General features: G+C 35.8%; 1 protein-coding gene across 3 annotated transcripts in view; it reads left to right on the forward strand.

Moving 5' to 3' along the window:
- Positions 1–10,547, forward strand: part of LOC133850071 (lachesin) — a 32,783-nt gene extending 22,236 nt beyond the window's left edge. For 2 of the 3 annotated variants that reach the window (XM_062286035.1, XM_062286036.1), the window contains exons 7-10: positions 5,926–6,076; positions 6,147–6,289; positions 8,492–8,620; positions 8,813–10,547. In XM_062286035.1, coding sequence (XP_062142019.1) covers positions 5,926–6,076; positions 6,147–6,289; positions 8,492–8,620; positions 8,813–9,039 — 650 coding nt within the window. In that variant the 3' untranslated portion in view covers positions 9,040–10,547. The remainder of the gene's footprint in view (positions 1–5,925; positions 6,077–6,146; positions 6,290–8,491; positions 8,621–8,812) is intronic. The other variant, XM_062286037.1, reaches the window with a different exon arrangement.
- The last annotated feature ends 3,922 nt before the right edge of the window (positions 10,548–14,469 follow it).

The raw sequence follows: 14,469 nt of genomic DNA on the forward strand, positions 1-14,469 counted from the left end.
TTTAGTTATAATGAACTAATATATTTTTTGAAATATTTTCACAATCTTTTCGATTGGACTTCAAACAGCTTGAAAAAATGCATTTTTAGCAAGTGCTATTGATAACAATATTTAATAATTTAACAATTATATTTGCAAATCGAATTCGGTTCACCATTATCCAGAGATAGAATGTTTTAATTTTTAATTGATGCACTTCAACTGCTAACATGCAAAGCCCACTGTGCTGAGCTGATTGCAATTTGTGGCACCACTTGTGGCTGCCGCAGTAGTTTGTAAAATCCCAGAAAAAAATGTACGCAAAAGCGCATACTCGAAATCACTGTGCAGTTTTCTTTTTTAAGATTTATTACAAGCGACAGTCATATCACATGTTGTCCGTGTGCTGTCATGTCAGCAGAAAGGCGGCCAACAATTGAGGGAGTGTGTGTGGTAGAGGATGGAGGGTGGAGGGGCAAGGTAGGCAGGCAGGCAGGCAGCTCAGTCGTCACACAAAATTTGCTCGTTTGCTGTCACTTAAAAATGCCGCAAGCATAAATCTATTTTTGTTTTGAGCACGACATTCGCTGGGTCGCTAACAAAACAAACCAGCGACAGTCAAACAAAACCAAAGGCCAAAGGGCAACACTATGTAGTAACAAGTAACCACTCGCTAGTATCCAATACCCATCAAACCAGCGCAGACCAACAACCCGTCCAGTAACCACTGCATATGCACTAGCTTCCCATTCGGCAAATAAAAAAGCGCAATACAAATTACACGTGTGCAGAGCTGAGCCATAAAAAAGCCACCAGCAAATGCCTGATTGCTGCACAAAAAATGGGACACGTAGAAGATGGAGAGAAAGGGCGAGAAGCACTACTCTAAAAAGGCCAGAAAGAAAAGCTAACACAGATTTGTTGTATTCTGTTGTGTAGAAGCATTGAAATCGAACGTGGAAATTATTTTACAGAAGTATTCCATTTTAAAATGTAATTGGCTTGAGATGGGTAATCAATACAAAATATCATACAATATTTTAAAAAGTGTTAGGGTATTAGTTCAATTATATATTTCGTTTTTTGCATAATATTATTCATAAACTTATTGTAAAATAAGAAATTAAATTAAAATGATACTTTTATTTTTATGAAATAATGATAACTGCAGTCTTTATTTAAAATTTTTAAGTTTTACGTTATGCAAACGATAGTTCTATTTGGAGAAGATCGGTTACAATTGTTGCTTGCCTAATAATCCGGTATATTTCGAACTCTGTAGAATATTGTGAATGTAGTGGTATATACTAGATCTGCAAAATATATTTATTGGTATATTTTAGTGTTGTGTCAGTACATTAATTTGATATAATATGTTTTATCGATAATACCGTTTTACACTGATTTGCTTTTATGAAAAATTGGGGATTGTTGATTTCTTACTTGTTTTAAATAATTATGTATGATTTAACAGAACTTTTATAACTTTTATGCCAGCTAAGCCATTTAAGTATTAGAAGACAAGATATATTGAAGATTCAAATAATCTATTTAATATATCTAACTGAGATAGTCCTTTAAATCTATTCGATAGAGTTTTATCTAAAAATTCACGAGCTCTGCTTTAAGTACAGCAACTGGGGCAATCTTCTTGTATAGATGAGCACACAATTAACAGAAATAATCTGGTGCCTGTTTTAATGCCACAATTTGTATGCACTTTGTACAAGAGCACGAGCAGTTGGAGAAGCCACAAAATGCAATTTGAGTATTTCGACTTGATGTGCCAATAGATGATTCACAGAGCAATCTACGAAAAGTAGTGCTTGGAAACGACTTTTGCTCTAATATAAAAAATAAATATGAAATCGTACGCTGATTTTGAAAAATGTTGCTGTTCAACAATTTGTAGGAAAAGCTGAAAAAGGAGAAACAAATTTCCAATTCATTTTTGCTCATAGAAAAAGTGTGTGTTGAACCTCCCCAAACAATTTGTTAAAACAACTGTGACAGCTTGCATATGTCCTTTAGCCAGGACACATATATAGCTCCTCCTCTCTCGCTTCGTGTTTCTTCACTCCCCACTTTCTCTTCTCGTTTGCTCAGTATTTGTACATTTATTGTGGCGTGCGTTGCTTAACAAACAGGAAGCAACAAATTCAGCTACTGTTTCCGTTCCGAGTGTGTGTGTGTGCTTGAGTGTGAGTGTGTGTGTAGACGAGTTTGTTTCTTACATTTCTGACTGCATACTGATTTGTTTGGCTTGTGCAGCAGCAGGACATACTACTTGTATGGGGCAACATATGCTGGGAACGACCCTTAACCTGGCGCCACTTGTAAAAAGCGATTCCCAGTTTCTGCAAGTCTCCGTTTGCCTTTCAAATCGTCAACTTAAGCAGCTAATTTGGTATGCAAGCCAGATACTTCAGCATTGATATAATTTCGTTGTGCTTTTTATACAATTTGTCGCTGCTTAACAGAGCTTTAAAATGCCAATGACCAGATCAGACAGAGATCAAAACTCAACTGGAACTAACGCACTAACTGCGTATTAGTTTTAGATGAAAAGTATTTGATTGTCAATAACCGTTTCCAAATAGAACAACATTGACTTTGATTTAAATATACGTATATGTACATATGTAGAATTAGCTTATATTTTCCTTACGCGCTAACCACACCGAATGAACAGATAAAGAGTGAGCATACAACAACGTGAAGGATATTTAAAACTATATACGTTCACGTTTGTTATGCTAATTATGATATATATATATTGAATTCACTAATTTTAGATTAAAAGAAATAAGCTAATATTAACTCCATAAAATATAAACAAAACTCTACAGCATTTTTAGATGTTGTTCTTTGACTTGGAAAACGCTGAATAAGTTAAAATGTTTTCAAACAAGACACAAAATTTCTATGCCCGTTGTAAGAGTAAAGTCTATCAGAAAAGTACTCGACTTTGGGAGTGACTTTAGACAGTCAACACGACAAGCATTTCCTGCCCACTCCTTGGCACTGATTTAAATTACAATTGAGTGGCGACAATATTGTGAAAGCTGAAAAGAAGTCGAGGGCAGCAGCAGCTAGCGAGGCTGCTAAGTGGCCAGTGGCGAGTCAGGTAGCTACTAGCTACTATAAAAAAGGACTTGAGTCAACAATAATTTAGCCTGGCAGTTGCTGGCCAGCACGAAGAAGTAAATGGAGTGGTGAGGAGAAGGGGTCGCTGAGTGGCTTGCTGTTTTCACCTCAGTAGTCAGTTGGACATTGAGTGACAGTTTTGTCTGGCAGTTTCTAGAGAAAATTGCAAGGTGCCATTGCCGAGTGTAAACAACTTGAAAATTAGCAGTTAATGAAGCCTCGTTACGAGCTTGGAGTGCGGCAAAATTGTGGACCATGGCACTCGAGGACCTCACTTAAACTCTGTATACCTTTGTTGGAAGAGTAGAAAGAGGACGAATTGATTGCAACAAAGGATGTTGGAACAATGTTTGCGGAATTAGTGTAATAGCAAATGGCCAAGATGATGATGATGGCATTTAGTTGATTGTATTTTGATTTGGTTAAATATCTGGAAATTAGAGAATTTAAATAACATATAGAGATATACAAAACTATTGATTAGATGATCAGATTAATTAAAGTAAGAAAGCTACAATCTAGTGTGAGATATTTCATACCCAAAAATTATATTATATTATCTTTAAAATATATTAAATTAGTTGACTGACGAAACAATAATATATTTCGCAGATCTAGTAAAAATATTAAAATATATTATAAATATATATTTAAAAATATATATTTAATAAATAATTTTAATTAATTTAATTTAATAATTAATTTAATTAAAATTTTTTTTTTTTTTAATTTTATAATTTTATTTTTAATAAATATATTAAGAATATTTTATAGAGTATAATAGATTGTTTGGCAAAGCAATTAATACCCAACACCTACAGCCCTTTTTATCAAATAGAATGTTTAATTATTTAGAATAAATAATGTTTATTTGTGATTACAATTACAAATATTTGTCAAATAATTTTGATTTTCAAAAAGAACTTTTGAGAATCTCATTCGGAAAGTAAATTGCAGTCTCCTTGATTGAAATAATATGCAAGACCTTTGGTAAACTTGCAGCTCGTTGTGGTTCCCAGACTGAATAATATTATTAGAGCATTTTTCATAGTCGTAAGTGGTGACCTCTTCTGACCAGAGTAAAGCACAAGCAAGCCAATCTCTTTAATTCATTTTGGTAAGTTTATAAGTTTTCCCTCCTGTCTGCATATTGACAAACAAAGTTTCAAGTCCAATTTATGCATACATTCTACTAGTTGTTTGGCTCGTCCAACAGTTCTGTCGTTTTTCTCTGGTTTCTGGTTGTGTTCTCGTTTTGGTTCTGGTTCTGGTGCTGGCTCTATGGCGCTCTGGTTTATGCAAATGCAAGTCGGGCCAGATCTTAAGTATAATTTTTTATGCAACTGATTTTCATTTAAATTGAGAGGCAAGTCGGCAAGTCAGGAGGCTGCGCCTTTTCTTTGCCCATGAGAAAGTTCGCTACAGTTCGCACACAACTCACACATTGAAAGTAGGTAAAAAGAAAACTTAACAAAAAAAGAAAATAGAAAACAGAAAACTATTTTTTCTCTCAGCGAATGCATCTCATGAAAAATCTTATGAATAGCATTATTCAGTATTTTGCTTGGCTTGTTTTTCAGTTTCATCCTCAGTCTTTCAGACTGTTTGTTATTTGCGTACATCTGTTGAGTTCTTGCGCCTTGTAATTATATAAAAGACACCTATAGAATATTTTGTCAATGTCCTCCCAAAATTACAAAAAAAAAAAGAGAACGTTGAGATCTGTGACAAGTTCTGCCCACAATTCATGTGCAGCACTGCGCACAGTTTTAATTAAGATATTAAATGCGAGTCGCAGTTTTCCATTTTTTCACATTCTCTCAATGAGCACTAATGAATATCTTTTTTCTTCTGTGCATTTTCCATAGTTATTGTCAGCCTCAGACTCAAACTAAGCCTCAGCCTCGGCCTGTCATCATCATTAGAACGAGGACAAAAAATGCCTGGGCTTCACACAATGTATCCTCCATTCAGCCTTGCTTCTTTCATTTGGCTTGTCATTTCGCTGTCTGTTTTACCTTTTGTTGATTTATGCCCGCCACGAGCTGACAATTAAGCTGCGGCTCAAACCTGAAGGGTTTTTCACAGCTTCTCTTCGCCAAGCACTCTACGCTGTAAGCTGATAATTCCCTTTGCCCCCAACCAATTGAAATTTTAATCAGCTTGGACACAAATTAGCGTCGTTTTTATGTTTATGAAAAGTATCGTCAAGCACCTGAGCTTAAGGCTGCCTTTTGATGGGTTTGTTCTGCTTCCACGGCAGAACATTTTTTTTCCCAGTTACCTTAATCAAAAGTGTATTAAGTATCACGCGGCTTAAGTATGACAAAATGCGCAACTTAATTAACTTGTCAACGGGTTAAGTGAGGTGAGTGGTCATTATCTGAGCTGAAGTGTTTAACAGCGTGGTAAACAAGTGCTTTGAAAATCCCTAAAGTGCTGCCAATGAGTGACAATAGTTTACATTATCAAAGCTTATACTTGTAGCAAACAAAAAATAAACCACTATAATTAGCAGTTGAAAATGAAGTCGACATAAGTCACAATTCAGAATATTCTATAGTTTTAATAAGGAGAGTAACTTTAAATCTTGAAATAATTAACATAAATGTGGTATATTTTGAAATCTATAATATATTTTGAATGTACTATATCAACATACCAGATTTTGGCGGTATATTTTATATTGTTTTACTTTTTTTAAATAGGTACAGTCGAGCACACTCGATTGTAACTTTCTCACTTGTTATTATTTTTATTTGGACAATATTATATTTCGATATAATCATTCGCTTACAGTTCCACCCATGCTGCTGATACCACATCAATTGGTTGGTGCGCCCGAAGGTTTCAATGTCACCATCGAATGTTTTACGGAGGCGCATCCAACCTCTCTGAATTACTGGACACGCGGCGAGGGACCAATCATACACGATTCATACAAATACAAGTGAGTGAATGATAAAAGTAGGAAAGTAGTACTGAAATGAAAATATCGGTTTTTTTTCTCATGTTTTTAGAGTCGAATCAAGTGTCGGCGTGCCTGCTTATAAAACGCATATGAAACTCACAATTATCAATGTGGGAAGCGGCGATGATGGCATCTATAAATGTGTAGCCAAGAATCCCAGAGGCGAAACTGATGGCATTATACGACTGTATGGTAAGTAAATAACTGCTCAAAAATTCACTGGCTGCGACACCATTAAGCACTCAGCACACACATATACACACACACACACACATAGACAGTTTGTTGAAAAGTTGCCATCAAATGTATTTTTAATTGTTTGCCAAACAAAAGTTGCAAAAACATCACGAGACAGTTGAGCAAAATATGTTGCGCATACGCCACATGGTGCAGTAGTTTTGGTTTGGAATGCATCGCTAGCATCTTTTGCAATGTTTGCTTGCAAGCAACTTGCAGAGCGAGAAGTTTGCTACTCACTTAAAAAAACAGCGAATTATAATAAAATGTTTTAATTGAGGCTGATGCTCAGTTCATTTCTACTTCAAAGTCAAACAGATGAAAGTAATAATTTTAACATGAAATACTGTTCACCTCTAATGAGTCTTGTTAGGGCTTTAAGCCAATGCGGCTAATTAAGAGATTCATGTCCAATGGCTGGGTTGGGGAGTTGAGAAACTGCCGCATTGGCCCTAACACAAATTGACAAATTTCAGCCATTTATCCATTGAGGCGAACAAAGCAACTCCAGGCAACACACACAAAAAGCCAGAACAAAGAAAATCTCAACCACAATGGCCCACAAATGGGTTGACTTAATTGCCTGACACGCTGCTGACCAGCGGCCAAGCACAGCTCAGTTTTATTTCGGGCAAAAAACAGTAGAGAGGAAGGAAATGAAGATGTGCTAAGACGAATTCTTAACACCTTTGAATACCCTACTGGGTACTTGGTTCAGGGTTGGCGATCTGAAATAGAGAGAACCAGACAAAGTGTGCTATGGCAGCTGCTCAGAGCCATAATCAAGCCACTGAAAATCAAGTCACGTGCTCTGGTTGAGGTGTGGAATTGGCTGGGCTGGTCCTGGCTCTAGGATTGTCGTGACAGAAGTTTTTCCCAATAGCAGGAGAAGAGGAGAAAAGACTCCGACTGCGGCTGAGACTAGAACTGGGGTAAGAATCACATGAGCTGCAAACCTCACAGAAACTTAAATTTCTATCCCTTCAATGGCGTAGAGAGCATGTAACGTATTCTCCCTCGTTTTTAGTTTCTTTTTTGCTTTTGCTTTTGCAACGCTTCAATTTTGTAGCTCAAGTTGAGAGTTAATATCACGTTTTTAGTTTAATTACGTGATGGATTTGCTGAGGGCAGCTTAAAGTTGCCAAAATATTGAAGGTAATGCTTCCTGTCGATGGTGCAATTAACTTAAATACAACTCAGAGTGTAATTATAAATAATTGAATTGAAATAAGGTAGTGTGGAATCTCAATTTTATTTCACACAATTTAATAAAATAATGCTAAGTTTTGAGAAGAGAATCTGTTATTTTTAATGCACATTTGAATAATTCAAAGTGCTCTGGTAACTGAAACCATTTTAAAAGGGAATGCAAATCAAAGCTTTAATTAGATTCTAATGAGATTGCGGTGGAAAATTGAACATTTAATATAATAAGTACTATCATGACTGAAAAGCGTTTGACAATCAAAATGATTTTACATATTTGAAATAGTCGCTGCGAATATCGCAGTTGCAATATGGGCAAGCGAGCAGAAAATTTTCGGGGGCAGCATAATTGAAACATACTTTAATTGAAAAATATCGATGATGTTGCCAGAGAACTGTGAGAGAAGTGCGCTTTAATTATATGGGCAATTGCATGTTGATGATTGTGTGGGAGATGGGAGACAAATACAACACGGAACGTGGGAGTGTTGTCACATAATGAAAATATCAAATAATTAGCATTTTGCGTAATCAACTCGGGCGTATAAAATACGCATAGTGAGCGGAGTGAGGCCAAAACAACAGACGGCACCAAATTTAAATAAATAAAATAATGAATGAAAAAAAAAAAAACACAAAACGATGAAATCAAATAGAATGAAACGTGCTGAAAATGTCAAAATTGATAAATTTGTATGCAAATTGCGCAGGCAAATAGCGAATAGCAACAGCAACAGCAACAGCAACAACTGAGTATTGGAATAAATTTGACGAACAAAAATAAAAATATGTAAAGTAATCATAAACAATAAGCGGCGATGAAAAAACAAATGAAAAAAAGGAACAACACGTCTTTGTATTTTTGTACCCTTAACTCACATCTGGGGAAAACAAATTTAAATTCTTAGTAAAACTTTAAAATATTAATATATATTAAATATATCTTTGCAGTCTCGTATCCACCAACCACAGCCTCTTCGGGACTTTATACAACCGAATCGCATTGGGGTGAGGGTGGCATTAATAATATCGGTTATGGAAACTCCGATTCGACGCGTTCCATATATGGACAGGATAAAAGTAAGTATTATGTGAATGAAACTGTTGTTCAGTTGTTCATAACCTTCCTGGCACCTTGTTCACTTTACCTCAACACCTTTGTCTTTCTCTTTCTCGCTTTCTCTCTCTCTCTCTCTGCCCCATTTCTACAACTCTAACGCTTTCTCTTGCCTCTCATGTTCGTTCTCGACTCCATCAATAAAACACCCCAAGATACGCGCTATCAATCGAATTTGAATGAAATCGGTTTATCAGAACAAAAATCCTTCCTAGATAAAACCCAAAATGCGGCAACAGGAAACGGCAGCCCCTCAGGCCCCGCCCTCGACGGTGATGGGGACAGCGACGATGCCAACTGCTCGGTGGCCATAGCGTGGCTGGTATTGTTACCAACATTGTTAATAACGTTGCGGTCTAGGCTTAGCTTAAGTGTATGTTAGCCAAAACGAAATGTATCTTATAGCTACATATCCATACAACATACGATGTACTTCACTAGCGTTAAGGCTTAAGGAGAGACGAACTAGCAGATACAATTAGAATGAAATACTTACAAATACATATACGAATATTATACATATACAGCAGATACTTACTCGTATAGCCAATAGTAATGAAGACCCTAGTTATGATCCGCCCCCGAAGAAACAAAATGCAAGAAAGCCAAAGAGAGCTTGCTGCATGGAAATCCAATGTGTAGCCACAACCAATATGAACTTAGCTTAGACCTGAGTAGGAAAATTCACCATCTCTTTCGAAGATTATTGCATTCTGCTTAATTGCTGTGCTGAAACATTGAAATGACATCGCATAAATCGAAAGATGAGTAATGTTTTAATTATTATACCATGATATATTTGAGCGTTTAACGCTAAAGGCATTTTTGTGCACCCAATTTCCCCTCGAACCATCACACACACACACATATATAAACAGTTAGTTACGCCTTAAGGTATGCAACGTTAAATGGAACTAAAATATATAAGAAAAAGAAAAACCAAACACATATCGAGAATTAAAATCATTTAAATTATAGTGCATGTATGAGAAATATGAATAGAAAACGAATTAAAATAATGAAAGTTGTAAGTATATCAAGGCATTTGCAGTTTACGTAGATTTTTAATTTAATGGTTGATGACGTCTCTGTTATTTTAGGCTGACAAAAGCTGTCTGTGGTCAAATGCTTTACGACTAATACAGCTAACGAAATGTATAGGGATTGCTAAGTGAATGGCTTCAATTGGACGTAACAAATCTTTGCTATACATATTAAAATATGCTTTAAGACTTCCAGAATCCACATCACTTCCAAAGAGAATTACGCTTCAAACTCTCTTTGAAGAGTTGTGCATTCCCAAACAGATTACAGTTTTTCATCTAATTTAATTCGATTTGTTGAATCACAAGCAAATATCTAAGCCTTAAGATAAGTCATATGTAACTAAAGCTTAATATTAAATGTAAAAACAAAAACAAATGGAAATGTTAAACATTTAAGCTATCAAGCTGTGTTTTGCTTTAAATACAGAAAGAAGAAAAACGTGTTAAATATATTATATTATATTGATGACTTACGAGTAAAAATGCATAGCTAACGACACAAATCTATATACAAATCGATATATAAATATATATATATAGATGCAGATATATACAGACTTACATATATACACTACTATAACTATGTAACATGTATTTAAGCATATGAAATGAGTTGTAACTGCAAACGAAAAAAAAACTAAATGGCGCATATCAATTGATATTCCAACGCCAAATTCGAAAGTGAGCAAATTAAAAAACAGCGAAAAAAATCGAGGACAACAAATATTATACACAAGTGAATGTGTTAAATGCTTAATTAGCAACCAAATTAAACAACGCTGCAACGAACAACCAAAAACATGCATTAAAACAATAATAAAACAAAAAAAAATAAATATGATCGAGTTTTTGTTCTAGGGATATCCATTATTTATATTTACGATTATTTAAAATCAATTTGCAATTTATTTCTTGAGCTGGAAACATTATTTTATGTTATTTAAATATCCAGAGATTTAAAAATATTATTTAAATAATTAATTTCAAAATATCGCAATGCAAACTAATGTTGCATTATTGTCAATCAAAACTCAACAGGTTCGTTTTAATGCCCATCTCAAGCATACCCTTTCTGCCTTGGTTACAAGGTATTAAAAGTGCATTACATTAATAAACAATTAGTTATTCTGGCGAGTGTGAGGTAGCTTCTGCAACAGCATGGACTGAGGCAATACGACCGCATTTTATTTGTTGTGCCATTTAATTTATTTATTTTTTATTACACGCAACATTTTTCAAGTGATTGCAACAACAAATAAAATATATAATAAAAATCATAAAATATTGCCATATTCAATTTAATTATTGTCGTGTACGTGCGTAGGGGCGTGTCACAAGCCTTACATTCATATTTCATTACTCTTCTTTAATTTTTAATAAAAAAATGTAAGTGCAGTCGCAGCGCAGCCTTGTTGCCATGGTTAATGACGCATTGTGGGTTTGCTGCTGCCAGAGAATAATAATAATAACAACAACAAAATCAACAACAACAACAACAAAAATGACAAGAGGACATAACAAACATTGTCCTATTAGTGGCCATGGCAATGAAAAGGATTCTCAACTGACCGAATTGATTGGGAAGAGTAACATATCGATGCGAATCGCTGCTCACTTCTTTTTTGTTATTAAATAATTTAAGGGTGTGCAAATCATTTAATTCTTAAAGTCGCTAACCCTATTTTTATTGTCTGGTATTATGAATTAATGCAGTTTATAAATATGATATGCCAGACCAATTTGCAGCAAAACTAACTATAAAGAGTCTTAAGAATAGACTTTGAATTATAATAAAAAAAATTGTATTTTATAACTGACTGTTAAATAAGAGTTTCGAAGAATTTGTGCTTGATAATAACTGCAAAAATAGCAATAAAAGAGAGAAGAATTTATTTCGATTTGCCATTAATAGAGCTTATAAACTGCATTTAAAGCATTCCTTTTTCATTTATTAAAAGGTCAGACTAAAAAGCCAAACAAATGCGGAAATTGAATTGCAATGCAGGAGGCAGAAGAACGGTAGCATTTTCTGTTAACTTGTTTGCATTTTTTTTCATGCTGATGGGAAAACAAGCACCACAAAAGCACGGTGGAAGAAATAAAGAAAATGGAAAAAGCGCGAAATCAGCTTGAAATCGCGACACAAGATGTCAATTTCATTACGTGAAAGGACGACACTGGCAACACCAACACCAACACTAACGACAAGGACAGCGTGGACTAGACTCATCTGCATAAAGGGGAAATTATTTTTTTTTGCTACCAACTGACAACAGCAACAACAAGAACAACAAAAGGTCATCTTACTGGCAACTGCAATCGCAGCAGCTTGGACAAAGTTTTGCAAAACCAACAAACAACAAAAAAAATGAAAAATACACAAAAAAAACGTACAAAAATAAGTCAAATGTAAACGTAATATGCTGAAATGAACTATTCACGACAATTTCCTTAGAGCAGAAAAAAGAATAAAATTCGAGCAAAATTTATGAGAAGCAAGTTAACAAAGTCAACAAATAAATACAAATGAAGCCAAATAGTGGAAAAACAAATTACCCCCAAAAGAGATGTACAAAGAAAACAAGCGCAGCATTCGCTATTGGCCACCTGAAAAATGAATAATTTCTATTGAAAATAGAAAAGTGCAAAGATGCCTCTTTATTAATCTACCACACTACCATTGGAAAAATTCTCCCAAGTATGACCTGAATTGCATACTTTTTGAGGCAACAACAAAGGAAAATACTTTTTGCCTGCCTTGGCAGCCTAACAACAGTTCCTAAGTGGGTGAAGGGAAAAAGGAATGTGTGGCAAAGTTTCGTGCGGAACATGTTTGCCATACTTTTTATCTGCGCCCAATTCTTTATGCGAGCAGTTTATTAAAGGATGCGAACAACAGGGTGAATGTGAAAAAGGATGAAGTGTCCTGCACAAAAGAAGTCCTGCATTCCACTTATGGTGCAGGAGTGTGCGTGTGTGTCTGTGTGTGTAGGAGGAAAAAGTTGTAAGTGCATTTCGCATAAATGGAAAATTGTTCAATTTATCGGCACACAAAGGAACACACGATCCAAGAGTCAGGAACGTGGTCATGGAATAACTTATATAACTTTATGCAATTGAATAGATAAATATTTATGTTGGTCAACTGGATAACCGGTCTCAAGTCTCTAATTCATGCATACTCCTCCTTCTTCCTAAGTAATTGCCACAAATGGGGCGAATCAAATTTGATTTGATTTGAGCTTTTAAACCAAAACAACAAAAACAGCAGTCTGATGCAAAGAACAACATTTAAAGCGCTATAAACAGCCATAAGCAGGATAAGGATGAAGAGAAGAATGATAAAAATATCAACAAGGCAGCAATAAAACATTCAACTCAACATCGAAGCACTGCAAGCCAGAGGAGGGCAGCCAAGTGAACATTGGACCATTGTCGAAATGACATCAATAAAATATTTAAGGCGACAACAAAGCGGAGCAGCCACATTCGCATTCACGAATGTCCTTCATGCCTCATCTCTTTCTCTGTGTCTGTCTTTCCTTCTGCCCCTCTTCCTTTGCCACGCCCTCTCAGTTGGCAAAACAAACTGAAGAGGGCGCTGAATGGAGGAGAAACACACTCGACTGGCGCCGTGGCAAACGAGCTTAACAGCATAAACCGATGAGAATTGAAGAGGCGACGTCTTCGACTTCGACGATGAGGATGGCGATGAATTGGGATTGAGTCAAGACAAGAAACTCACTTCAAGCCAGCTTCAGGTTTTCACTCGTCTCGGTTTCAACTCGACTTTGAAGTGCAATATCGGAATTTGAATTCAATCGCAATTGCAATCGTTCCTCTTTTCCCTTTCAGCTTGAGCTTCATCCTCATCCTCATTCCCCATTGGTTAACCCATCTCCATAACTGGCTTTTTATTGCGGCTTCCCCTTCTGGTTTCTCTCAAGATTATTTGTGGTTGCCTCGTGGCAAGCAGCTTAGACTTGTTAGCAACGACTTCGAGTCTTAGGCTCTTTAAAGGTCTGCGTGGAAGGAGAACTAAGTTTGCTTTGGAAATCGCGACTGGCAATCAGGAAAAACAGGAAGATAGTCGAAAGACTGAATTCGGGGCTGGGATTGGAATTGGAATTGGTAATCGTAATGATATTGGGCAGTTACTTCAACCGTTGACCAAGTGAGCCATTTAGAGCATGTTTTGTTGCGGTTTCGATTTTTCATAATTTTAAACCTGCTGTTGAAGCAAAAGAATCCTTATCTGAACAACGCTTATCCTTATCACTTCAATGAAATTTACATATTTTAATCAAGAAGCGTCGATTTCCCAGCGGCAATCAATTTGCCGTCATCGTTTCGTTTCCAACTCAACAAAAATCAGTTGAGATTTCATCTTTTCGTTTTCTTTGATCTAATTTCGCAACTAGCTGATGTTGCAGTAACAATTTCTGGCTGCCGTTTTAAATATAAATTAAACTTGTGTCTACACCTTGTGTTTGGCTGGACATTATCTGGGTGGGATTTTTCAAGCTGTCAGGCTGCCGACGCCAGCGTCAGAAAAGCGTCGCGACTGTGGTTTGAAATGATAAATGGCTTTTTCCGTATTTTATTGCCGCTTCCTTGGCAAATTTGCATTTAATTTTAAAGTGTTTCGGCTATTAATAGGTAAGCAATTGGATGCCTTCCTCGTGTTGATGTACAAGTAGAGTAAATAAAATATCAAATTACCATTTGATACCCAAGGGCCACTCTCCTAATGAGTTCACACCCTT

This window comes from Drosophila sulfurigaster, chromosome 2L, assembly GCF_023558435.1.
Source record: "Drosophila sulfurigaster albostrigata strain 15112-1811.04 chromosome 2L, ASM2355843v2, whole genome shotgun sequence".
Taxonomy (NCBI): Eukaryota; Metazoa; Arthropoda; class Insecta; order Diptera; family Drosophilidae; genus Drosophila; species Drosophila sulfurigaster.